This window comes from Falco punctatus, assembly GCF_963210335.1.
Source record: "Falco punctatus genome assembly, chromosome: 18".
NCBI classification, from domain to species: Eukaryota; Metazoa; Chordata; class Aves; order Falconiformes; family Falconidae; genus Falco; species Falco punctatus.
Window position 1 is genome coordinate 159555 of NC_137598.1, and position 25680 is coordinate 185234.

The 25680-nt window shown below is 57.8% G+C and overlaps 1 protein-coding gene across 9 annotated transcripts; it reads left to right on the forward strand.

The window, feature by feature from the left end:
• Nucleotides 1–7: 7 nt before the first annotated feature.
• CADM3 (cell adhesion molecule 3) lies at nt 8–25587 on the forward strand. 9 transcript variants are annotated; one of them, XM_080368242.1, is made up of 11 exons: nt 8–208; nt 14252–14392; nt 14586–14738; nt 14957–15094; nt 15332–15502; nt 16115–16205; nt 16600–16769; nt 18775–18897; nt 20010–20135; nt 20295–20702; nt 21197–25587. In XM_080368242.1, exons 1-11 carry the CDS (start codon nt 139–141, stop codon nt 21313–21315), a joined length of 1710 nt encoding a protein of 569 aa, XP_080224368.1. In that variant the 5' UTR covers nt 8–138; the 3' UTR covers nt 21316–25587. The 9 variants fall into 9 exon arrangements, with proteins under 9 accessions (XP_080224368.1, XP_080224370.1, XP_080224369.1 ...); XM_080368244.1 differs by having other exon boundaries at nt 20295–20695; XM_080368243.1 differs by having other exon boundaries at nt 9–208; nt 20295–20636.
• Nucleotides 25588–25680: the final 93 nt, after the last annotated feature.

Below are 25680 nucleotides of genomic sequence, written 5' to 3' on the forward strand. Positions count from 1 at the left end.
GTCTGTTCCTCGCGCTCTATTTAATCCCCGGCGCTGCCGCACCGCCGGCTCCAGACCGGAGAGCAGCGCTGCGCCCGGTGCCGGTGCCTCCGCGCTGCGGCTCGGCTCGCCCCGGCCCCGCGGGCGCTTGCTGCCACCATGCTGCCCCTCGGCTTCCTGCTGCTCCTCGTCTGCCTCAGCACCGCCCGGGGAAACCTCTCCCGTGACGGTGAGTGGCGGTACCGGGGCCGGGCGAGCCCGCTCCCCACCATCGCTCAGACCCTCGCGGCGGGGACCGGCGTGGCGCGCCCCTCCCTGGGGGGAGGGGGGGGGACACCGGCCGCGCGCGACAGGTGCGGGGGGGGCGGCGGGACCGGGCTGCGCCGTTATGTGGGTCAGGCGCGGCGGGGACCGACAGGTGCCGCCCGCCCCGCCCCGGCCCTGCCCTCGGGGCCCGCCCGCGCCGCCGCTGGCCCCGGGTGGATGCGGCCCCGGGCGGCCGGCGGGGCTCAAGGTCACAGCGGCGCCGGTGTTGCCCGCTGTGTCCCCCTGTGTCCCCCTGTCGCCGCGTACCGCCCGGGGCGGGGCCGGGGCGGCGGAAGGTTCCAGACAGGCCCCGGCGGGCGGTGGCGGAGCCCGGCCCCTCCCGGCGCTGCCCGCGGCGGGGCGGGTGGAGCAGCGGGGAGGGGGCCCCGGCGGATGGAGAGTCCCCGGTGGGGCAGAGCCGCCCCCTCCCCCCAGCGGGATGGCGGGCGTTGGTGGCGATCCTGGGGGGGGGGGGGGGGGAGGGCAATGAAGCCCCCGGGGGATGGGGGTGACCTCCTCAGGGTGGGGCGAGTCCCCCCTGTCCCCCGGCAAGCTGGAGCCCTCGGTGGGAGCTGCTCGGTCGGCCCTCCCTTCCCGCGGGCGGTGGGCTCGGGAGGGGTGGCCGCTGCCCACCCTGCGCCGCTGGCATGGCGGCTGGGGGGTCCTCCGTGCGGAGGCATGGCACTGGGATGGAGCGGCAGCCCTGCAGACAAAGGGGCTTACCCGACCCGCGCCCCCGCGGTGGACGGCCCATCCTGTGCCAGGCAGCTGCTGGTGGGGTGCCACGAAGCAATTGTCATTTTGTTAAGGGCTCGTCAATGGCAGTACCTTGTTTTCCATAACCCTTCGGCTGCGGAGTCCTTGCTGGATTGCCAGCGCTTGCCGCTTAGGGCCTGTAATTCCCAGTGGGCTACTGGCAGCTGTGTTTGCCGTGTCGGGTGTCGCTGGTTGTGATAAAATTGCTGTGTGCATTTGGATGGGGAGATGCAGCAGCTGTCTGGGGCTGGGCCTCTGTCCCCATGCTGCACGTTCTCGTTTGGGAGGGGGGGTGTTGCAGAGATTGGCAGCCAGAGAGGGTCCAGTTGCTGTCTGAATCCCTGGCCCATGGCTCACTGGAAGCAGGGAGGTGATTCTGACATCAGTACGTGACCCTGGATCGAGGGTCCCAAGGGTGGCGTGGCAGAAGAAGCATGGTACAGAGGGTGAGAGATGTGAAGCCAGCCGCCTCCTGCCCACAGCTTGGGCTGCCTGTGCTGGAACAAGGAGCCAGCCTCCCACCCGCCTCCCCCATGGCCTGTCCGGGGGTGGTGCAGGTTGGTGGCTGCATTCCCATCCACGAATCCCAGGATTTATTCTGGTTACAGCCATGGTCCTCCTACAGGAGCCTGAAAGAGTCACTTGGGTGTGGGTGATGCTCAGTCCTACGGCACACAGATGTCCTGGCATCCTGTGCATGGCAATGCTCAGCATGTGGGTTGGAGTTGGGCAGGAGAGGGTGGCTGAGCAGTCCAGCAAGCACTCGCGTGAGGAGGGGTGGCAGTGACCTGAAGTTGTGTGTAGTCCTAGGGCTGGATATAGCGTGGATGATGACACTGCAAGATTTCTTCCAAGGCTGGCCTGCTTCTGTGACCCAACACTGGCCATGAGCTGCCAGGCTTGCCGTTGTCTGTCTGATGCAGCGAGACAAACAGACCCTCAAAAAGCCTTTGGGAGCAGAGGAGACAGATGGCTGGAAGATGCTTGAAAAGAAGCTGCTGGCATGTCTTCACAGTTGCTGCCTTATCCTTGTGGCTCTCCAGCCAGGTGAGCCCCTCTGCAGCACCCTTCTTTGGGCAGGGATGGAGTAGTTGTCTCCTCTCCTTGAAGAAATGCTCCTCCAGCACTCTGGATTTTGAAGCTCCAGCTGCGGTGGGGCCCAGCAGAGCCCCTTGAAGCCACCTAGGCACTGTGTCAGTGTGCTTGGCTGGTGTTGTGCTGCTGTCGGCAGATTTCTAAGTGTTTGGGCTGGATGCGTGGTTGTCTTTGCTGTGAGAACTATTCCACTCGGGAGTTGTGTAACCCTTTTTGTTTGAACAGTACCCTACTGTTGTCCCGTAGGAAGCCACAACATGCTAAAACCAGACTTCTGGGGGCTTTTTTTGCCTGTGCTTGGTAGCAACCTCATCCTGCTGTGGCACTGGCATCGCACAAGGAGCGCCACCATCCTGTGGCAGTGAGGGGGGAGGCTGGGCAGCTTCTGTGGTGCAGCAGGGACCTGAGCTCAGGTCTCTCATCCAGTTACCTCCTGCTGTACCAGTCCACTCATTGTGTGTGCTTCTTTTGCCAGCTTCAGTGAAGCTTCAGTGTTGAGGGTCTTAGGGCTGTGTCTGCCTGACCAGGTATAGAGGCCAGGGCTGCTCTGTCACCTCCTGTAGATGCTGAGGCTGGTTAGATGGCTTGAGCCCATGCATCCCTGTTGGCTGAGGAGAGCCTGGAGACCATCTTGATGTGTCTGAAGCCTGCCTGCAGAGAGGCAGGTTCAGGAAACTATCCCCTTCCTGGGAGCTGGCTTCATCTTTCTGAAGCTGGTGGAGGTGTCTGCTCAGCCAGGCCATGCGGGAGGAGCTCTCTCTGTCTTGGGGGAATGCCCTGTGCTTCCAGCTGGTGTCCCTTCTGTAACAAGTCACCTGCCCTGTCTGTGTGGGAATGGTGTCTAGTGGTAGGAGCACAGGGCTGGGGGAGAGGTTTGGACTCTTGCAGGGCTCTTGCCATCTCCAGCCTTGGAGCAGATGATGGTTGCGGGTCCTGTAGTCCTGCTCCCTCAGGAGAACCTTTGGAGAGGTGTCAGCACTGGTTAGGATCCAGGTTGTGGGAGGCTGTGCGTGACCTCCAGCCTGTAGCATCAGCTCCAGGCAGGTGTCAGGGAGCCCTGGTGTGCAGAAGTGGGATGGTAGAAGCCGGGCAGTTGTCTGAATCTAACGTAATCCTTTGATTGCTGCTTACGGCAGTGCTTTTACCCAACTAATGTGTGCAAATGCCCTGTTCTCACATGTCATTAGGGCTCACCATATGCTACAAGTCTCTTTCTGTGCCAGCACAAGCCCTTGGCACTAGAGTAGAGGAAGCAGTGACATCCCTGATGAGGCAGTGGTGGTGTGCAGGCATGAGAAGAGGGAGTACAACCAATCTGCATCACTCGATACCTGGATGGCCTGATTTTGGATGACTCTGATCTGCCTGGGGGAAGCGAGCTGTTCTCACAGCAACGATGCAGCTGGGATCAGCATGTCAGCCAGAGGAAAGCATCCCTGCGCGAGCAGCTGGGTGGAGGGAGCCGGATGGGGAGCACGAAAGCCACCACTCAGCTGTCTGGCACAATGTGTTAGGCTCAACAGGCAGTGCTGGATTTTAAGACAATACATGGGATCAAGTGCTGCAGAGCTGCCCTGCCGCATACCCAGACGGTGAGAGGACATGCTGGCACTGCTGCTGTGGGACAGGAATTTTGCCACTGTCCTGATAACGGCTTAGGTTTTGACATGATCTGCAACAGTGAGGCTGGGGTGTTCGCTGGGAGCATGGTAGTTTCATCTGCTGGCCAGAGGAGGAATCCTCAACAGACTGGGGTGTTGCTGCTGAAGCATGAGTTCAGTGCCTCCCAAGCGTGGGTACCCTGACCTCTGGAAGGAAATGGAGGGAAGCACCCTACTTGCCCAGGGTTCCCCACTTGTGAGGTCTCCTGCATGCTAGGCACTGCCTCTTCTTTCTCTGCTTGATATTCTTGCCTTGCCGGGGTGTTGGAATTGCTGGAGTAACTGGAGGTGTCTACATCTGGGTGGTCACCCTGGTGCTGGCATAGCCAGGCACCTAGCCAGATGGAGGAATCGGCATTAAAGCTAACGTTCTTGTTTGTTTCCGCTAGGTTCGTATTAACATAGCTTTACCCCAATCCAGGGTGTTGCATGACCATTCAGATCCTTGCAGGAGAGGAGCAGCATGAGGGAGGAGGTGGTTCAGGATGTGAACATGTGTTCAAAGTGCCTTTGCTGGTGGCAGCATGGTGGTCTTGGAGCTTGATGGGCTCTGCTTGCATGCTGCTGGGCGTGTTCTCCTGGGTTCCACCAGTTTGCTGCTGTGTTAAAGCTGCTGCAAAGCATGGTCTGCTTGTGCAGATGCCTGCTGGGAAGTGCTTTGTTCCCCGCATCAGCATTTGGTGTGGTACCCCTAGTGCCCAGCCTTGTGTCCACCTGAAGTGCTCTCAGGGCTCCTTTTACAGCCCAGGCAATGGCTTGGTCATGCAGGTTGTCTGATGCTGTGTCTGCACAGATTGAATTGCCTCCTTGTTGCTTGGCTCTTCAGTGACTCCATGGGACCTTGAAAGGTGATGCCAGTGCTGTAACACCCACATAGCCAGATCTGATCCTCCTCCTCTGAATTACTGGGTCAGCTCAGCTTGAACCATCTGGTCCAGTTCTCTCCCCTCTGCTCTTGGCCAGGCACCTGCAGCCATGAAGCAATGCAGCAGCAGGGCCTTCATCATGCAGTGATGGTGAGGTGTAAGTGATCTCCCTGGTGCCCCGGCTCCTCTCTCCACCTGTGAGGGCAGTTCGGGGACAAGGCTCTCCATCCTGCTCTGAAAGAGATCCTGCTTTCACCCAGGGCAGTCTCAGCCCCTCTGCTGCAGTCACAGCCGGGGCTGGGCTGTGCGGTCGCTGTGGAAGGGGGTGGGCTGCGCTGGCTGAGGGGGAAGGAGAGGAGCTGGATGCAGCAATGCCATGTGTTGTGTTTGGGCAGCCCTGCAGCCAGAAGCACTAACCCAGACAAGGCTACCTAAACCAAGCAGTCAGTAGCAGCGGAGGGAGGTGGAGAAGCTGAGATGTGTGATGAGGGCTGGGCAGGAATGTACTTAACCATTCCAGTCACCTGCCTGGCGTCAAGCTCTGCCTCTGCTGTAATGCAGGCTGAGGGCACAGGGACTGGTGTACACATGGGCAGGCATTGGACACTGCAGCTCCCACCGCTCAGGGATTGCGGATGCTCCCCAGTGTCACACAGACATGCTGGAGGGCAGCAATGCTTGCTGTGGAACCAGATGGCAGCATCTTTCCAAGTGACCCTGGAGTTTGCCTGTGGCTGTGGAGCAGCAGAGCTGTGAGCTTCCCCTTGCTACTGCGGAGCCCTGCTCAAGGGGACTTGCCCCTTCCTCAGGTAACACTCCAGGCAGCACTCCATCTACAGATGCTCTTCTTCACCTTACAATGCTTCAGATGTATTTATTGGCAAGCCCAACATGGAGCACTAGCTTTTCCACACCACTGCTTTTGCTGCTGCTTTCAGTTTGTTGTTTCCAGGGAGAGCTAGTTCCGACACTTATGGTTGGAGTGGCCAGCAGCACAGAGACCAGCAGACTTCTTGGGCTACCTGCTGCTGCACAGGAGCTGGGTTCGCTTTCTCAGTCTGGAGACAAGTACAGGGCTGACTGCCAGAAGACAGGACTTGTTGGGACCGTGTTGCCCCATGCACCTTGGGGACCTGTTTTCCAGAGGTAGGATGTGTTTGGTGCCTGTGCTGGCACTGTGCCCAGGGCAACAGTTCCTTGTGCTCCTTTCTGCTGCTATCAGGCTTGCAGTCTGCTGGTCTGATGTGCGGTGGAAGCCATGGGAAGATGGGCTGAGTGGTGCAGCATGCTGGTGATGGTGCTCCTACCTTGGCTGTGTGCTGCAGGGCTCTGCTCTGAGCTTGTCTTTAAGCATCCTCACCCTGAGCAGATGAACACAGGAGCAGGTCACCATCATGGCACTTTCCTGGGCGGCTTTGTTTTGCCTCAACACCTCACCAGCTCTGGTTTCTGGCTTTTTGGGTTTTTTTTGTCTTGGGACTTCATCTCTGAAAGGGACAGACCATGCAGCAATGGAGATGACCTGGTCGCAGCCAGAGCAGAGTGCTCTGTTCTCCCTGGGCATCCATTGGGGTGTGGGGACCCTCTGCTACAGCTGGGCACAACAGAGTATCCACCACAGTCACCTGAAAGACCAGTGGGTTTGAACCTGCATTTTAATCTTCTGAAATAACTCTTCTCTCCTGTCTTTCTGGGAAGTCAGGAGGAGGTGTTAGTGCGTGGTGCTCATTGGCAGGCACGCTGTCCCCTAGAAGGGGTTTCCCCATTTCTTGCATTACAAATATTCTCTTGCACAAGCTTGTATGTTTAATCCTCGGACAGTTGGGAATGACAATTTCTCATGCTAGCTTGGGCAGAGCTCTACTGAAAGTGCTTGGATGCCTGCAAAGCAATGAGAAATGTACCAGGGCATCCAAAGCAACCATTTCTGAGACATCTCGCTGGGCAGGCAGGAGATCCTTAAAACAGAACTGTCAAAGCAAAGAGCTTGTTCCCTTGGCAACAGTCATGTTGGAGATTGGCCTTAGGGTAGGAGCTAAGAAACATGCTCAAAAAAGTAGTTATCAGCTGTTTGCTGTCAAACTGGAGGAGGGCCCTGGGAGAGGGGTCACCCTGCCTGGCTCTGCTCCCTGCTGCTCTGTGCTGGAGAGAGGCCTGGGATGGGAAGGTCCTGGGGGGGGCTTGCTGCTTGTTTGCAAGGGAATTAATCCTGTTTTGGAGGGTCCCAGGGAAGGTCTGATGCTGAGATTGGCTGTCACAGTGCTTGGGTGATTTGTGGTGGCCCAGAATGGGGATTTTCCCCTCTTTGTCTCTGCCCCGCCTCCTCCAAGGACTTGCCTGTCCTCAGCAGGCTTGCAGGTGCCTGAGCTGGGGTCTCCGCTCTCCATGGGCGGGCTGAAGCTTTGGGCTTTGGCCAGTGACTTGCAGGCTGTGATGTCAACAGATCCTCTTAGCCCTGGAGCTGGCTGCCTGTGGCCTCAGAAGGAGGTGATCACGGTGCTTGGTGCTGGGATTCCCTGATGATGATGATGCCTTTTGCTGAGCTAACTGGCCACCACACTGGTGTGAATGTGCAAACATGACAGTGAGCCGCCAGCAGTGGCCTGCATTTGTGCGGCTGCCAAAGCTGCAGGCAGGAGCTGCTGCTGCCATCAGAGGGGTTCCCCAGCTCCCTTGTCCCCCGACCCCCATCCCAGCTCTCTGGGGGGGCTCGTCCAGCCCTGGGGCAACTGGAAAAGCAGTGGATGCCTGGCAGGGACCAGGCTGTGTCGTTTGATAGGGCAGAAAGCTGGTCCCAGACGAGAGGCTGCTCTCCAGCTCTGCTCTGATATGTGGCATCAGAGGGAGGAGTGTGGTGAGGATGTACACAAAGGCATGCAGGAGGGGTTCAGTCAGCTTGCTCTAAAAGGAGTCAGCCAGGGCTGGAGGAGGAGGGCATCCTGTGGGCAGAGAGCTTCAGCAGCACCTGCATGCAACCAGTCTCTCTCTTCAGTTGCTTCTCTCTTGGCTGCTGCTTGATTGCTAATTGCTGGCCATGTTTCAGTTGCTTAACCCTGGTCAGGTGTCACAGGCAGCTGTCGGTTTTCACTGCACCCCTGGGCAGAGTCTGTCAGGGAGGTGACTGCGGTCCCCCACCCTGGGAGGAGGATGCAGCTCTGCAGTTTGCTGGTGGTACTCAGGGGCCAAGTGTTGGTGCCCCTTGACCAGGACCCTGCTGCTCAGGGCTGCTGGAGACCATTGACGGGGTCCTGCAGCCTGTGACCAAAGTCTCTAGCATGGTCTTTGAACCCTGGATCTTTGCCAGGTTCTCCAGAGCAGGCTGTGGTGAGGAGCAGAGTTCCCTTGCTTTGCCACTGCCCAGAGAATGCTCATGTACACATCTGCTTTCAGAGAAATAGTACAGAGCTTGGTGTTTAGGGTGGGAACTCAATGTTTTTCATGTGGACCATGCCTGAAGGCATGAAGCCCCTGGACTCAACTGACCACCTCGTGCACAAGGATCAAGGTCCTATCACATTGGGAGCTCGGATGGCAGGTTCCCTTGTCACTCCCCCCGTTAATCTCTGGATCTTTCACCCCACATCACAAGCCCCCAAAGCAGAGGGCTTGGCTGTTGAAGAGCCAGCTGTTGAAGAGTGATGTATCATCACAGCATCCCTGTCTGAGGAAATCTGGAGTTCAGAGCAGACTCATAGTGGTTGTGTGTCCCACTTCCAGTGAGCATTTGTGTTAATGAGACAGTCGTTTGTCACCCTGAGATCAAATCCTTCCTTTGTGGGAAAGAAGGGTCGGAGGATGGCTGCTGTGGACTAGAGATACAAGGATGGGAGCTGACAGGGGCCAGAGGGAGGTTTTGGCTCCAGAGTGCAAGTGGGGATACTGGATGGATTTTTCCCTATGAGGGTGAGGAAAACCTGGGAAACTTCCTGAAGTGCCTGGATGCTACAGCCCCTCTGACCTTGCTGTGCTGGGGAGAATCACCTGCCCAGCCTGAGAGTGGGATACTTCTGCTTGCTGAGACGGCAGCTGGGTGATGGTATGCAGGGATGTCCTCTCCTAGGTCAGCCTGGCCTCTTGCATCCCTTCCACCACCACCTTTTGACTGTCAGCCTGGCTCTGTCTGCTCCCTTTACTTCCTGCTGCCCCTGTTCTCCTCTGCATCGCACTTGCTTGTCTGGCACAGAGCCATCCCATCTTGCTAGTTTGCTACTTGGTGTAAAGCCTTGCAGCCATGAGAGGTGTCTAAATGCCGCAGGACTGGAAAAGGAGCCGGCCTTGGAGTTGTTGCATGAAGGGCCCCTTACCCTGTGGCTCCTGGAGGGATGCATCCTCTGTCTGAGGGCTGAAGCATGCTGGTGAGGCTGGCTTCTATGGGCAGGCATGCAGGGAAGAGGAGCACAGGGTGGTATTGAGCAGATGCACCGAAACAAGAGCAGGTTTCCCCCTCTAACAATCTGGAGCAAGTCAGCTGCCAGTGAGGAGGAGCCTGGAAGTTGAGCTTTGGGTATCCCAGACTGTGGATTCACACACTGCTCAAATCAGCTTGCAAGCAAGCTTGCACAGCAGATGTCTGAGCCCGCTTGGCTGGGTTTGCAATGCACAGAGTTCAAAACTGCCACCTTGGCCAGGCTGCTCCAGTGTCACTGCACGGGAAGGGTGCCTGCGGCTGGAAATGGAGCTTTGCAGTTCATGACTGCTGAGTGAATTATTAAAATACAGTCCTTGGAGAGGAGATAACTTGCCTTAGAAAATGTCTGTGTCAACAGAGATAAATTGGATCTTTATGATGATGAAACTAGACTAAATAGAAAAGAATGAGGAAAATGACAAGTGTTGGGTTTTGGGTAGTGGCTGCAGACCGGAGGTGTTTGAGGGAGTTGAGCAGTGGGTGTTTTCCTGAGGGGCTGCTTCTGCCCAAACAGCAAGGCTTTCACAGCCTGGGGGGGCAGGCTCAGGTGCATCTGTGGTGGGTGTGCCTATGAGAGGGTCCAGGCTGCTCCAGGTGAAATAGCTCTGGGAAGGCAGGTGGCATGCCATGGCATTTTGTTGCAAAAGCCCCCAGAGATGTGGTGCTGCAGAGGATTCATGTGTCTGTGCACGGGAGGGTTCTGGGGCTGGCAGCAGCTTAGCTGCAGACCTTTGAGAAAGGGATGTGTGTGCCAGCAGGTCCTGCTGCTGGGCTTGGGGAACCGGGGGGGGGGGAGGGGGAAGTGTGCATCATTTTCCCCTTCACAAATAATGAATGTAGCACCCCTGCAAAAGTGCACAGGTTTAATTAATGAAACATTGAATTTTCTAGAGTCTAATTTCACTGTGCTATGTGGGATCAGAAGCAAACACGGGTGGCAGCTCTTGGCCAAAAATGGGGCCTGGTGAAGCCTTTGCTATGGTGTTTCCTGGGGTGGCTGAGGTTGCTCGGCCTGTCCCCGGGTCAGCGGCAGTAACTAAGGCATTGCCGTCCCTGCCTGTGGTGTGTGTGGATGGCCTTCTCCAGGAGGATCCTGTGGGGGGAGAACTGGGTCCTCTGCCTGCCAGGAGACCTTGCTGCTGGCCTGTCATCTGCAAAATAACTTTTCACCTTTTTGCAGGATGATGGCAGGGGCCTGAGGTGGCCGTTGAAGCTTGAGTGGCCCCTGGGGAGGGGTAGATCTGAGGGGTCTGCTTCCCCTCCTGGAGAGGAGAGCACTGAGCATGGGAGGGCTGTTGGCCATGCAGGCAGACGTGGTCCTGGGCTGGCCGTACCTGCTCAAGCCCAGCAGAGCGTGGGGAGAGCTGGATTCAGGTGCCTCATCCCTGCAGAGCAATCTGGCATCCCTGGGGCCGTGCATTCACCTCCTTTACCCCAGCAGGAGAGCAGAAGCTGTCCTCCAGTGCAGCCCAGTGCCAAGCCCTGCCAGCATGCTGGGACTTGGGCTGCGCAGCCCCTCCGGCAGGGGCAGCCCCAGGGGCTGCTTTGACTGTTGTGCGGTGTTGCAGAAGGAGAATGAGGGGACTGTGCCAGCCCGGGCTGTCAGGTGGTGGTGACTCCGTGCTGGCAACAGTCACTAGCGCAGCCAGGGCGGATGCTTCCCTCGGTGTCCAGCACCTGTCCCTGGGCTCCTGGGGGCTGTTGTAACCAGCACTCCAGGAAGACAGGAAAGCTTTTGCTGCAGCCAGCTTGCCATCCTCACTCTGCTCCCCCTTGTGCCTCCAAGCACCTGGGATGCTGCCCAGGGCCTCACAGGGGGCTGGGCCCCCGGGGCCACGGGCTTTCTCATGTGCTTGCACCCCCCACGACGCTGTTCAAGGGCTGTTGCAGGGTGGTCTAAGCTGCCCTTCATCTTCCTTGAGAACCCCCAGGATCTGATCAGAAGGATGCACTGGGCCCCACCGAGGCTGGAGCTGCTGGATTTGGAAGTAGTCGTGGTGCGTGAGGCATCTTCCTGCTGGGAGTGCTGCTGTCCCCAGCCACAGGATGGCAGCTCTGTCCCTTGTGCCCACCTGCCAGAGCGGTATTGCCAGTGAGGGTGGCAGTGAGGCTGCCGGGGGGACAGGGACCCCACAGACCATGCCTTGTTCCTTGCGGGCTGTGGCAGGAGCAGGTGGGGCTCCCTGTGGTGACACTTGCTGCTCCTAGGGCCCTGCTGCCTCCTCTTCTGTCCCACGGGCAGCTCCTGTGGTGGCTCTGCCCCTATTCTGTCAAGGGCCAGCAGGTTACAGCCATGGCAGTTTTTAATTAAATCAAGCTGCACTGGCGCAGGGGCCCAGCCGTGCCCATCTGTTCCTCCAAGCTGTTGGGCGCACAGTGCGGAGGCGAGCCCAGTATCTAGGTTGTGCTGGAGGGTGCAGTATGGCAGCCCGGAGGGGCTCTGCTACGGGGGCCAGCACGGGGCTGTGGACACAGCCCCACGCGAGATGCTGACACGAACGCTGGCAGGAGAGCCAGGCGTTGCTCGGCAGCTTTCACAGAAGCGTGGCCTTTGGTGGGGTTGGAGACCCATCTTGGTGGTCCTTGGCTGTACAGCTGTGAGCCAGGGAGGGAGAAGGGAGGTCTTCAGAGAGGCCAAGCTAAAGCTTCAGTGGGTCTGTGTGGTGCCCTGTGTCACCTGGCAGGGGGGTGGGGGTATTGCCTGGCCTCTACCCAGGGGAAACACACCTTGCTCTGTTTAACCTCTCCCCACACTAATACCTTAATGAGGCCAGTGCTGTGGCAGGTGATGGTAATTGTGTTAATTAAGAGATCGGGTCTGTTCTGTGTAGGTTTTAGACCCTGTCCTCAACTGCATCTGAGTTGGAGTGGTTTTGAATTTGGACAACAGTGGCTTGCAACTGCCTAATCCCCTAATTATGGTACTAGCAGGACAAAGGCATCATTAACCAAATTAAAACAAGCCGACAAGCAGATCTCCTAGTCAGGAGAAGCGGACAGAGAGCTGTGGCCTTGATTCCTGGCTGAGCTGCAGACCCCAGCGGGTGAAGTGGCAGAGGTGTGCCCCTCACAGTAGAAGGGAGGATGTTTCTGCTTCCCCAGTGCCCTCCCCAGCATCAGAGGTCTTGGTGGTCCTCACCAGAGCTCCCACTGTACCTGGGTATCGAGCAAGCTGGAGACATGTCGGTGAAGGACCTGGGTTGTGATCAGCAGCTGGGAACGGGCTGTAGAGCAAGGCTCGAGAGCTCTGGCTGGCTGGTGCATAGGGAAGGTTTGGTCACCACCTGTAAATGTCTGCAGGGAAGATGTGAACCAGAGGCCCTTCAGCTTGCTGGACAGGGGTCTAGCGACAGCTGAGGACCAGCCATCAAACCCAGGCAGATGGAGAGGAGTAAAACTTCAATAGCAAGCATGAAACTTTAGTGTAAGTGACAGGGAGTTTCCAGGGGCTGGAGAGAGAGAGTGTTTACGCTGGGAATCTTTTTAATCTCAACTTGATGCATCTGTGGTAATCGTGGCTGTTGGAAATGGGCAGGGATTTACACTTTGCAGCCTGGGCTTGCTTTCCTGGAGTTTAACAGGAGCCAAGTGGTCCCTAGGATGCCTGGCAGCCTCATCCTCCTGTTCTCCTCCAAAACCTCTTCACTGCTTCCTGCACCCTGCAATAGCTTTGGGGAATTTGCAGTGTGAGCAAGAGGAGATATTTCCCTTCACCATTTGGAGTGGAAAAAGGGGAAATCCAGCCACAGCTGCTTCCACCCCTCTCTTTCCAATAACTAGAGCTTCTTCCAGGCAGTGAATATCACGCAGGAAAACAAGCCTGTGAAATCAGGACTGTGTGGGTACACAAGCAGTGTTACCCAAGGCTTGGGGGTCCTGAGGCCAGCTCCCTGCCTAAACATGAGTAACTTGGGGTGGCATAAAAAATGACACCTTGTGGAGCCCCACATCCAGCACGTGAGCAAAGTGCAAATAGTAGCAGCATCTGTGTTCCTCCCTCTTGTCTGTGTGGCTGCCTGTGGACCCAGCTGGGTGAGGAGGGTGCACTGGGAGAGCCAGCATCCCCCTTTTCCCTGTGTAGCGCAGGAGAAGTGTGAGCAAGAGAAAATCCCCTTGAGGAATGACATGGAGAGAAGGCCACTGATTGCACCCCACAGGCTGCACTCAATGGACCATGGATGTTTTTGCTGGAGGCAGCTGTGGAGATGGCCAGTGGAGCATCCTATTGCATGGTGTGCTTGGCACAAAGGCACCATTGGTGCAAGCCCCAGCTTGCTGGCACTGCCAGGGTGGTGAAGCAGAGCTTGCTGCCTCCCCAGGTGACTTCAGCTGGTGTCCGTGCTATCAGGCTCTCCTGCTGCCTCCTGGTATACCCCTGCCTGGATCTGCTCGTGCCTGGTGGGCAGCAGCTTGCTTGGCTCTTCCAGGGGCTGTGGTTGGAGCCAGGCCTGACACTGATGTCTCTGCAGGTTGGCACAGAGCTACTGCGTAGGGACAGCAGCATCCCCGGAGCTCCTGTCCCAGCAGGTGCTGCAGGTTGGACAGCAGGACAGATCCTGCCTGCTGATCCTTGCTTCTGCAGCTGTAGGGGGATGTTCCCTGCTGGGGAATGGGATAGCAGTGGGAGATCCAGGCTGACACCTGTGCCTGTGAGCAGGACCCTGTTGTCCCCAGGGTGTGTAGGATGGCTCTGCTCCAAGTGTGCTGCCTGTGCAATAGAAACTCCTTGTCCCTAGAGACACACACCCACAAGCACGTGTGTGTGTGAGCACACATCCATGCTCAAGGGGCTGTACAGATGCTCCCAGACAGACACACAAGCATGTTGACATATGCTTGCACTGACGGTCTCCCTGGATCCAGCCAGACATCTGGCAACATCTCCTCCTCCTCCCCATGCTCCTCCATGCTGCCACCCAGAGCAGCTGCGCCAGTGTGACCCACTCCCCCTACCCCAGTCTGTGTAGCCTGGCCATCTAGGGCTTGGGGTCAGCTGGAAAAAATGTGGTTTTCCCAAGCAAGCTGGATTCAGCCCAGCACTGGAGCCCTATTTGTTCCAAGGGTTTTGGGGAATCCACTGTGTTCCTCCTTCCCTTCCCTTGCTTGCTCAGTGATGTTTGTGCACACCTGGGGAGAAGTGATGCCCAGGACCTCTGCTAACCTCTCCTGTCTGTGTCCAGAGAGCCAGCCCACAACGTCAGATGAGACTGTGGTGGCCGGTGGTACAGTGGTGCTAAAGTGCCAGGTGGAGGATCCTGATGACTCCTCGTTGCAGTGGTCCAACCCTGCCCAGCAGACCCTCTACTTCGGGGAGAAACGAGGTACATGCACAGGAGAAGGCTTCCTTGGGGAGAGGAGCTAGCTCCAGGACTGGAGTGATGGCGGGGCAGAGAGAAAGTGGACCAGGGCCAGTGGTGCCCCTATACCGATGCCACCAGGCAAAATATGAGTTAGCAGAGGAGAGTGGTGGTGGTACTGAGCCTGTCAGTCACCCTATTGTCCCTTTTCCCCCAGCCCTGCGCGATAACAGGATCCAGCTGGAGAGGTCCACACCCAATGAACTGACCATCAGCATCAGTGATGTAGTGCTGTCGGATGAGGGGGAATACACCTGCTCCATCTTCACCATGCCTGTACGGACTGCAAAGGCTCTGGTCACTGTGCTGGGTAAGTCATCAGTGGCAGCCTGCTCCCGATCTGCCTGCTACTGCCCTGCCTGCTAGATGCTGTCCATATAGCTGTTCATCTCTGCTAGTCCCGTATCCCTACCTGTTAACTCGTACATGCTGTGTTTATTGACATGTTTCTGCATGTACATCTGTCTGTGGGTGGCAGCACACACACAGCTAATAGGCTGTTATATTTCTTGCCGCCTCCTCTACCAGGAATCCCCCAGAAACCCCAAATCTTCGGCCATGAGCAGCCCATTGATGAGGAGAAGATAGCCCGGCTGACCTGCCGGTCCTCTGGCAGCAAGCCCGCAGCCCAGCTCCGGTGGAAGAAGGGCAACAAGGAGCTGAAGGGTGCGTGCTCAAGCAGTGGGGCTCTGCCCTGAGGGACTAGGGTGGCTGGGGAACACCATGGAGGCAGGTGGGGCACCAGAGGCTGCAGATGTGCCCAGTGCTGGACCACCCTGGCATCCTATGCTACTGCCAACAAAGGGAGGGGGACAGGGTGTCCCCTGTGCAGCATGTGTGTCAGCCTTATGCCTCTGCTGAGGTGCTGTGTCCATCAGCTCTAATGGTCCCTTCTTCCCACAGATGAAGGCACTGAGGTGGTGGAGGACCCCAATGGAAAGACCTTCACAGTGAGCAGTCGGGTGGAGTTCCGTGTCACCAAGGAGGACAATGAAGCTGAGGTGACTTGCACTGTGGACCATGAGTCCCTGCAGAACTCTGAGAGGTCGACCACGCAGAAGCTGCAGGTTCACTGTACGTGGCATGTGGGGATGATCGGACAGGGCCACATAGTGAAGGGGACAGGGCTATGGAGGCGTGGGAGAGATGGAGGAGTTTTCAACATCACAGCAGTTCAGCAGACATCCCACGCACGGCCCTACGCTTACACGTCCATACAGCTATCACTCATACATGCATACGAGCTCATCAGCCTGCATGCACAGCAGTCCTGTCACGTGTAGGGCCACGGCACAGTGACACTTCCCCTCATGCATGGCCTTGGTTTCCTCTGCCTGTTCCTGTCCCCTGCCCAACCCCATCTCCTTGAGAGCTGTCTATGCCATCTGCTGCTACCTGTGTGCACCATCTCCCATGTCCTGCCTGTCCCCATTCCCCTTGTCTTGCATGTCCTCCACGATGACAGGGGGAGGGCTGGGGGAGCTGCACTGTGCACCCCCAGAGTGCTGACTCCCACCCCAGCGCACCCTACCACCCACAGATATGATGAACACACTGCACCTCTGCACATGCAGAGCTGGGGCCAAGGCAGGGTGCAGCGGCAGGGTTTTGTGGTGCCAGCAGGCCCCGGCACAGTGTGGGGCAGGGACAGGCAGTCACCCAACTCTGCCTCTCCTCCTTTTTCAGACAAGCCAACAGCGAAGATCGAGCCGCATCCCCAGTACCCACGGGAAGGCGAGAAGCTCCAGCTGCAGTGCGATGGGCAGGGCAACCCCATGTAAGGCCCTCCCTTGCCTTCCTCCTGCTCAGCCCTGCCAGGCCCTGGCTAACTTGTCCTCCTGTTGCCATGCTCCCAAAACCACCACTTAGCCCTCCCCAGAGCTTGGGCAGAGCATTGAGGTAGCACTGTGCGGGCTCAGGGCCAGGCACTGGCCTTGTGTTGGTGCCAGGCAGGGTTGGGCACCCCACGGAGAGCAGATAAAGCCCCTGTCCTCTCCCTGGAGCAACATATACATCCCAGCTTATCTCTAAATGGGGTATTTCCCTCCTGCTTCCATACTCCCACACCTTCGTTGCCCCTCTCCACTGGCCAGCCGCAGACTCTGCTCTGCCCCAGCCCAGCCAGGGTGCTGGGCAGGGCGGCAGCGCCTCACCACCATCCTGCTCTGCAGCCCCCGGGAGTTCCTGTGGGAGAAGGAGGGAAGTGACGTGCCCCTGCAGCTGAGCTCCGACAGTGTCCTCATCTTCCCCTTCCTCAACAAGAGCGACAGTGGCACTTACGTCTGCACAGCCACCAGCTCCATGGGCAGTGTTGTGGCCAAGTACAACCTCGATGTTAGCGGTAAGCAGGGCTGCAGGGCACCCAGCATCACCTAGCTTCTCCTGGCAGCTTCTGGTTGGCAAACCTGCCTCCAGCCCAGCTGTGTCTCCTCGTGAATAAGTGCATGGGTCCAGGGAGGGCTGTGGTGGGATGAGGGCTTTGTGGTGCAGGGTGGGTGCGTGCATGCAGCTGGGTCCTGGCACACTCACTGACAGAGTGCTGCATCCCCAGGTCCTCCAGCCATGTCCAGTGCTTGTGTCCTTCCCTACACTGTGCAGGGCTGCTGCCTGGGCTGAGAAGCGCAAAGAGCAGTTTGGGGGTGTTGGGGCAGGGATGTGGCATGGCCCAGGCTGAGCTCAGTCCCTGTTGCTTCCAATGGCTATGTTGGGGGAACTGCAGGGGCTGCAGGCAGGACTCTGGTGGACTTGCTGGGACTGGAGGAAAGGCCAGTGCTTCTGGCCCTGCCACAGGTAGGAAGTGTCTGCATGTCACCACCACAAGCCAAAGAGGGATTTCCAGATGGTGCTGCTGACCCCTCTGAACCACGAGGTGCCCTGGCAGCCTTGCCCCAAGCTTCTGGAGATGGGCCCCATGGCTTGCCCTGAGCCACTGGAGCTACGGGCTTGCGTTGCATCCTGTGTCCTCAGAGCATATCCCCACTCAACACCCATCATCGTGTGGGAGAGGGCAGCACCCGCCACCTCTCCACATCGTTCAATCCCCTCGCTGCCTTCCCTGCCCCAGCTGCGATCTGCTGCGTGTTTGCTGTCCTTGTGCCCTGCTATGTCCCAGCACCATGTCGCACATGGAGCAGAGCTGTGTGTGGTGTGGGGCTGCAAGTGCTTCTCCAGCCCAGTGGCGGTGCTGCTCCAGCTCCTGTGCTCAGCAACCGGCCCCTTGCCTGGCAGCTTTCCTGTGTTCATAGGAGTCTTACCCTGCATTTTTGCCTTTCAGTTTGGGGTTATCCTCCTCTGCCAAATACCTTGCCATTTTTCTCTTCCAGCCTTGGACTTTACATCTTCCAGCACTTCATGCTCCAGCTCTTCCTTTCCCCATCCCCTTTCCCTGCCCTCCCGTTTTGGGCACTCTTAGCATCCTTCCCCTCCAGCGTGGCTGAGGGTAGAAGGGAGTGCATGGCAGCAACGGCACCTTGGGCACCCTGTTCCCCTGAGTCAGCCCCCTCTGCCTGCCCAGGGTAAGCCCCTAAATGCCTAACCCACTGTGCAGTTGTTCCTTCATCACCCCTTTTGTCCCTGCTGTCCACCTGGTTGTGGGGTCTGTCTGCACAGGGAGTTGCTTCCTGAGCCTGGCAGTGAGCAAATGGCAGCACCCGGAGCCCTCCACACCTATCCAGGAGCACAGCAGTCCCCAGGGGGCTCAGCACCCATCCAGAAGCTCACAACAGCATCTGGGGTGCTTGATACGGTCCACAAGCACATGGCACCCGGAACACCAGTGTCCCTCACATGCTTAATGTCACAGCCCCTGGCAGATGAGCTCCCCATCTAGGCTTGGTTCCCCTTGTCAAATTCCCCCTCCTTTTCCCCCGGAGCCACTCGGGTGTTGGGCACCATCACTGGAGCAGCTGTTTTGCCTGGTGGATCCCTCAAGCCTGCCTGCCACAGGGGCCACTTTGTTCTGCAGTGGGGGAGAGCAGGGACGGAGCAGTCCTTGAGGGTGTGCATAAGAAAGCATAGGTGGCACCTCACGGTGGGTGATGCTGTGGCCACTGCATTGCCAGGGCTCCCAAGCAGGAGGGGCCCAGTGGAGTCCCTCACCAGAGGAAGGGGTGACAAGGAGCGCTGGCAAGGTAGGAGGTGGCGGCAGATGTTCACAGCAGTGTGTCCCAGAGGATGGTGGCAGGAGGGGGGCCCACAGCTGAGGAAAGGGAGTTGTGGAAGGAGCTGCTGAGAATAGATCCCACCAGGCTGGGGGGAGCTGGGGTCCCCTCCGATGGGCTCTGTCATGCCTCACTGACACCTCCTAGGGTTGATTTGTGTCCCTGTGTTTTTGTTGTCCTCCCCAGATTTTTCCCAGCTCCCCACCCCACATGTTCACTCCACTCCAGCCCCTCCGCCAGGCCCTTCCCAGTCCATCTCTCATGCTTCCATGGCCACCGCTTCATCCTTCACTCCAGCTCCCATCCAAGGTACTGTAAGCTCCTTTTCTCTCTCTTTATGGACCCACTGCTCCCCAGCCCAGCAGAAGAAGCTCCACAGGCGGATGGTGGTCCAGCCCTTGGCCAGGGACACCCTTGGCATACCCCAGGTGCTCAGCCAGTTTCCAGTTCCTGTGCAGCTGCTTGTTGGCATGTTTGGACTCGGCAGCTGCTGTCTCAGCAATTTGCAGTGGTGGTACGCAACAGAAAGAGCTGAGGTCCTGGAACCTGGGCTGCATAATGCTCCTTCCAGCTCTCCCTGGCAGGCTGTGGCTGCAGCCTGTGCCTTGTGTCCACGTGAGATGTCGCCACTGTCCTGTTGCCTCCCCTGTTGTCTTTCCCTCCCCATCCTGTGTAGACACTTTCTCTGAACATTTCTCTGATGCTGTACTCCCTGAGCTGATGGGGCACAGTGAGAGTGGAGTGGAAGTAGGATTTGTTCCTGTGTACCAGGCCTCATGTGGGATCCCAGCACAGACTGTACAAGATGTGGCTGACTTGGGACTGGCCTTGGGGTGCAGTATGTGGCCATGCCAGCCTGCACATCACTTTCCTGCTGGCACGGTGTAGGGGAAGAGTGAGCCAAGCCTGCCTGTGCTGTGTGCTCAGCCACCCATTCAGGGGCAAAAATCCCACCGTGAGGGATGGGGTGGTGGGATTGTGGCTGTGCCTGAAGGCAGAGGTACCACAAGCTGCAACAGAGTGTGTTGCCAGTGCTGCTCCCTGGGACACATCACAGGCAGCCAGGCAAAGAGATGGGTTTGCCTTGTCACAGCTCTTCTTGGCTGCCTTCTCACCTAGGCAGGGTGCCCAGCGCAGCCACTGGGGCTTCTCTCAGCTTGCTCCCCCCAGGAGCCAGCACTGATGGATGTTGCTTTCCCCTCCTTGCTTGCCCTGCTGCCTGCCTTTTTCTTGCTCCCACCTCAACAGCTGTCGTCTGCAGCAGGATCAAGCTGACTGCACAGAGCCAAGCAGGATCAGGCCTGCCAAGGCACCCACCAGCAGCCCTGAGCAGTCCATGGAACAGCTGGCAGCCTCTGCCATGCAGCAGGGTCTGCAGTGTCATCTTCTCTCTCTTTTCTCTCCTTTTGCCATCTGGGCAGATGCCAGCCCGGTGCCCTCGACCTCCAGCACATACCATGCGGTGATTGGCGGGGTGGTTGCCGTTATTGTCTTCCTACTGCTCAGTCTTCTCATCGTTTTGGGACACTACCTGATCAGACACAAAGGTACGGGGTAGGGGACCTGTATGGAGCCAAGACCCCTGTGCTGTATTGGAGCAGGCAGCGCAGGGTCTGCTCCCCGCCTTGGTGGGTCTCTGGGAGCAGGGCTATGTATCCAAAGAGAGTGGGTAGCGTGGGGAAGAGAGGCAGCTCCCTGTCCTGCAGACCTGCTTTGTGTCCAGAGAAACCCAGCACAGCCAGTGTCAGCTGTCTTGGGTTGGGGGATGCTGTGCTGGCACCTACCCCGCGTTGGAGATGTCCATGTGAGTCCTTGGAGACGGACAGCACCAGGTGGAAGCAGCTCCTACCCCTTATCTCCATCTCTCCTTCATGGTTTGGTACCCAGTGCCCCAGGATTGCCCATGCCACTGCCCCTGTCTGTGCCTGACCCCACCTCTTCCCTTTCCCTCCCCTCCTCACCATCCCTCCAGCCCTCCGCCTTCCTCTTCCTCCTTCCCCTCCACCATTTCCATCTCCCCATCCCTGGACTTTTCATCCGCCCGACAGGTATGTGCATAAGACACGGGGAGATGGTCACATCCAGACATCGGCAAAACTCAGCAGAGGTGATGTGTGAGTAAGAGCCCCCCGCCCCTGCCCTCCGAGTCCAGCAGAGCTGCTGCCTCTGCCCCGTGCCGTGCTGGCTCCAGGGGCAGCCATGAGCTGAAGCCTCCTTGCAGACGGCAGTTTTGCAGAGAAGCCCTCCAGTTTTATGAGGGGGGAACAAGGATGCGAATGCAGGGAGGGAAGGAGCAGACAGTGGGGAGGGCATGATGTGTACCTGGAAACGCAGGCAAGGGCTGCTGCCTGCAGAGGGGGAGGCAGTTTCATCCTCTGGCTAGAGATGACTGCAAAAGCCTCCAGCAGTCCAGGCAAGGCTTGTCCCAGGGAAACCAGTGACTTTTCCATTTCAGGCCAAACCCAAAGGACTTGCCTCACCTGTGTTTTCCAGCCAGCCTTCAGGCTCTGCCACCGGGGCCCCTCCAGGCAGCCCAAATCCCCCTGCTTGTGTGGGAGCAGGGTGCTGGCAGACCCCTGCGTGATGCTGATCCCCTCTCCCCACCCAGGTACCTACCTGACCCACGAGGCCAAGGGGTCAGACGATGCCCCAGACGCCGACACAGCCATCATCAATGCAGAGGGTGGCCAAGCTGGTGGCGATGACAAGAAGGAGTATTTCATCTAGGGGCATCGGAGAGAGTGATAAATGGAGCTAACAGACCCCAATGGAAACAGAAACCAGACCACAAACCCCACTCAACCCAACAGATTTTTCTCGTGCCCAGCACGAGCAGATGGACGGACAGAGGGATGGCAGGACAGAGAGCAGAGAGCGACCGGCCTGAGACATGATGCTTCTTCTTGAACTTGTACAAAACATTATTACTATGAACAGCAAAAGCCCCGGCCCCGTTTGCTTGCTTGCACCTCCATCCCTGCAACCGGCGCTCGCGCAAAACACAGACCAACCAGTGAGTGAGCGACTTTCCTTCTTCCTTTAGACCTTTGCTTTGGTTTTGTGGCTGCTCTTTGCTTTGGGCCCTTGGTTGGGATGTTGGGCTGGGGTTGATGTAGCTCTTTCCTTTGTTTCTCTCCATTTTGGTTTCTTTGATATCCAAGGATAAAATCAGCTCCAGGCTCTGGTGCAAGCTCGGGGCAGCTGGGTGGCCCCTCTGTCATGAACGCTCGCCCTGTGCCTCCCACTGAGAGCTGGGACCCGTATTCGTGTTGCTCCCCTCAGCCTTGGCTGCTGTGTGATGGCCCCAGCTCCAGCTGGGGTGGGGAGTGCAGCTGGTGGGACAGGAGCAGGATGCCAGTGGGCAGCATCTCTGCCTCCAAGGTCTTGGCATGCAGCTGGGGTCGAGCAGGGAGGGACCCCAGGCCCCTGCCCTGATTTTATCCTTGGTGGTTCTTGTCGAACAGTGTCCGTTCAGGAGGAGAACTGTCCTCGTACAGTAGATGTGTGAAGCAGGGGTGAGCTTCCAGGGTGGGAACAACTGAGGCCCCCAGAGAGACTGGGAGCTGCCAAGCACTGCAGCTCCCTGGTCCCACCCCAGCGGGAGGGGGGAGGGCAGAGGTCTGGGGGAAAGTCCAGAGAAAAAGCCCCAACTTTACAAATTTTCAGATTGGAAATGTTGATTTAAACCATCTATTGAGATGTTCAGTGCAGGAGGCTGCCTGTGTTAGGAGCGCCTGGGAGAACCGGTGGGCCCTGTGGCCATTGCCACTGCCCTTTTTGCCAGGCTAGCTCTGGGGCCGGTGGAGCCTCTGGAAAGGTGTTTTAGACCTGAGGGTGGCTTCAGCCAGAGCTGATGCAGCTGGTGGCAGCGTGGGAGCTGAGCTGGAGAGAACCTCCCCAGTGCAAGCAGCCCAGAGCGACACAAGGCCTGGGATTCCTCTGGCCAAGGAGCGGGGCTCCACCGGGGTCTAGTGCTGGGAGCTGTCTGTCCCCCTTCCCAGGGCAGGTGTGGGCTTGAAAAAGGCCATTTCTCCCTCGGCTCCAAGTATGGGGTCAAGCAGGCCAACAGCAGGCAAAATGCCTGCATTTAGTGTCTCGGTACTTCAGGGGTCACCAAGAAGCTTTGGGGGGGCTTGCCCTACCCCCTATTGTTTCGTTCTTTCTTCCAAGACAAAAACAAGAAGCTTTTCCCAGCTTCCCAAACAGTCTCCAGGATCTGCTTGGCCCACCCCAACCACACGCCCATAGGGTGTGGTGCAGGGGGCTATGCGTTTCAGCATCTGCAGGACACCCCACACCCCCCGCAAGGAGCTGGGCCACATCTGTCACCCTTGGGATGAGGTTTTTCAGCTTCCCAGGATCCCGGCATCTCTTGATCTGGACACAAGGGATTTGCAAGAGCCACCCTTCATCTGGGCACCCCTTCAATTTTGGGTTGTCTGGAGTAGGAGAACCTTTTCGGAGGAAGCAGAGCCTTTCGGAAAAGAACAAAAGCCCTTGGTGGCATGGGTAGGCTCGTTGTGGAGGTAGAGGAAGAGCTTGTGCCCTGTGCCTATGGGGCTGGTAGAGGCAGTGTCGCTCCTGTACAGACCCTGCAACCCCATGGAGGATGCCCACAGGGAAGCCATCGCAGAGTGAGCAGGGCTAAAGGGGGCTGGGGTCAAACAGGCAAGGAAGAAGAGGCATGGCTCGGTGGCAGACACAGGCTGTGAGTGAGCAGTGCGTTTGTGGCATGTGCACAGATGTGACTAGGTTCACCATGGCTAAATCAGGTGTCAGGAGCAAGCAGGCAACATGGTATTAGCGCCCTGAGAGAGCCTTTGTCATGCATGGTGAAGAAAACCTGCAGTTTTCTCAATGTCATGCTTCCTTTCCCATCTTGTTGGAGGAGGATGTTGGCCTGGAGCCCCAACAGTAGCTCTGAGCTTGTTTCAATGGATGCAAGCATTGCTACCGGAGATAACGCTGCAGATGTCAGTGCTGTTAACTACTCTGCTGCACACTGAGCGTGTATGAACGTGTGACCTGATGCTTTGCTGAAGATCTTTAACATCCACTATCAAATAGACTTAATTCCTTCAAATAAAAATGCAAGGATGTCTTCTCATGTACGGTTTAATCTCATTGTAAGTCTGCATTACAAAGAAAGCCCTGACCCAGGGTCTGGGAGGAAAGGGGATTAACTGGTCCCTAGGGAAAGGCAAGTGGGAGCCGAGGTCAGACAGGGCAGTTTGTGCCCCTTTGAGGCAGCGTGGGCACGGCCGTGGCTGGTTTCTCCCCAGCTCTGCTGCTTCAGGGGCTGGTGCAGGTGGTCGCTGCTTGACCCTGGTGAGAGAAGTCTGGATTGGGCCTTTTTGAGATGCTGCATGCTATGGGACATGGCAGGATGCAGCATGGGGAGGACCAGGCACAGGCAGGGCATCAGGGCAAGACCTGCTGCCTGTGGCAGCTGTCAGCAAAGGATGGGCAGGGTCTCACCCTGGGGGGGCCTGTTGTCCTGCGGCTGCCATGATGAGAGGCTGAGTTACGGCCGCAGGTCCTGGAAGCAGTGGGAGCAGGAACGTGAGGCTGCATCTGTAAGCAAGAACCAAAGGGCTCATCAAAGGGTAGATGCAAGGGAGTGGTGGGCCCGCTGCCATGGGCACAAGGGCCGTGGACCTTTGGATACAGCACAGGTGTATGAGAGATGCACCATGTCACATGTGTGAAGAGAGAGGTGCTGTGGGATGAGCATGGGGGACACAGCCATGAGGCTACGATGGGGCACGTCACAGCATGGGAAGGGTGCGGTGATGGTGCACCTGCTGTGCTGCCAGCGGAAGGTGGGATGGGACACACCGTGTCACGAGCATGATGGAGAAACCACTTTGTGAGTTTGAGGCCCTGATGAATAGGTCACGTCATGGGTGTGAGGTGGGGTAGGAAAGGACGTTTTGGGAGTCCAGGAGCATGGTGGGGTATGCTGTGTGTTGTGCCTTTTGGGGTGATGAATACACCATGCCACGGGTGTGCAGAGGAACAGGTACAGAGCCGTGAGCAGGGACATGACAGGTGCCAGTCATGAGCTGCACCAATGTAGGTGCATTAGGGTGCTGTGAGGTGGAGGTGACTGGGTACGCCGTGGGTGCTGGCTCTGGGCCGTGTCCTGCTGTACACGTGCACAGCGCTGTGGTATGCTGGGTCAGGCCTGTCAAGAAGGGTTGGGTACCCCACCTCAGCACAATAGGTGGTGTGGGTTGTGTGAAGGGGTGAGAAGCTCCACCTTGATGTTCACGTGGGGTGATACCCTACACCGTCAGCAACACGGGGAGGCAGCAGGGTACGTGGCATCCCTGGTGTGGCTGATGATGGATGCACTGCGCTGCACTGCAGAGGGAAGAAGCAGTGGGACAGGTGGTGCTGCTGGGGCGGTGACATGAGGGACATGCTGTCACAGAGGAGAGGGGCCAGCCACTAGGCTCCTGTCCCTCTCTGCTGGTGCCCAGCAAAGCTGGGCAGTGTCACCATGTGGCTAGGAGAGGTGAGGCCTTGGTGGCCCCTTTGAGAGCAGGAGGGTAGTCCTTGTTGGCCAGGGAGCTGGAGGTCCCCTGCCCACATGTCCACCCTGTGCTACCACAGTCACCTGTGCTGGGCCCGCAGCATCCAAACTGGGACACAGCCAGGGCCAGCACGAGGGAGAGCAGGGAGGATCCAGGACCCTGTGGCCCTCATTTGCAGCAAGGCTCGTTCACTCCCACTCACCAGCCCCAGCAAGGCTCCGGTCACTTCCCAGCTGGCACTGAACTCTCAATAGACACGAAAGCCATATTTGTAGGGAGCTCTGGAGACGCCATGGGGCGGCAGCGGGGCAGGGCAGAGGATGGTCTGTGTTGTTGTGCTGTGTTCTTGTATGTACATAAAAGGGAGACAACGAACGTCGATGTGACTTTATAACCTTTCTAATATCCTGTGCTAATCTCGGAAAATAATCCTATAAATATATCTGGATTACACACGTTACCTGCCTGCGTGTCTCTGCTTCTGGCTGCACATGCCAGGTGCTGCCTTGGCCTGGGAGATGTTGTGGCCGTGACCCTCCCCAGGGTGAGGGGC

Bases quoted from the DNA above. Each gene is read 5' to 3' on its own strand.
- CADM3 (XM_080368242.1), top strand. From the start codon at position 139: ATGCTGCCCCTCGGCTTCCTGCTGCTCCTCGTCTGCCTCAGCACCGCC. The intron at 209-14,251 runs GTGAGTGGCGGT...GTCTGTGTCCAG, and splicing joins GGGAAACCTCTCCCGTGACG to AGAGCCAGCCCACAACGTCA. The intron at 20,703-21,196 runs GTGAGTAAGAGC...CTCCCCACCCAG, and splicing joins AAACTCAGCAGAGGTGATGT to GTACCTACCTGACCCACGAG.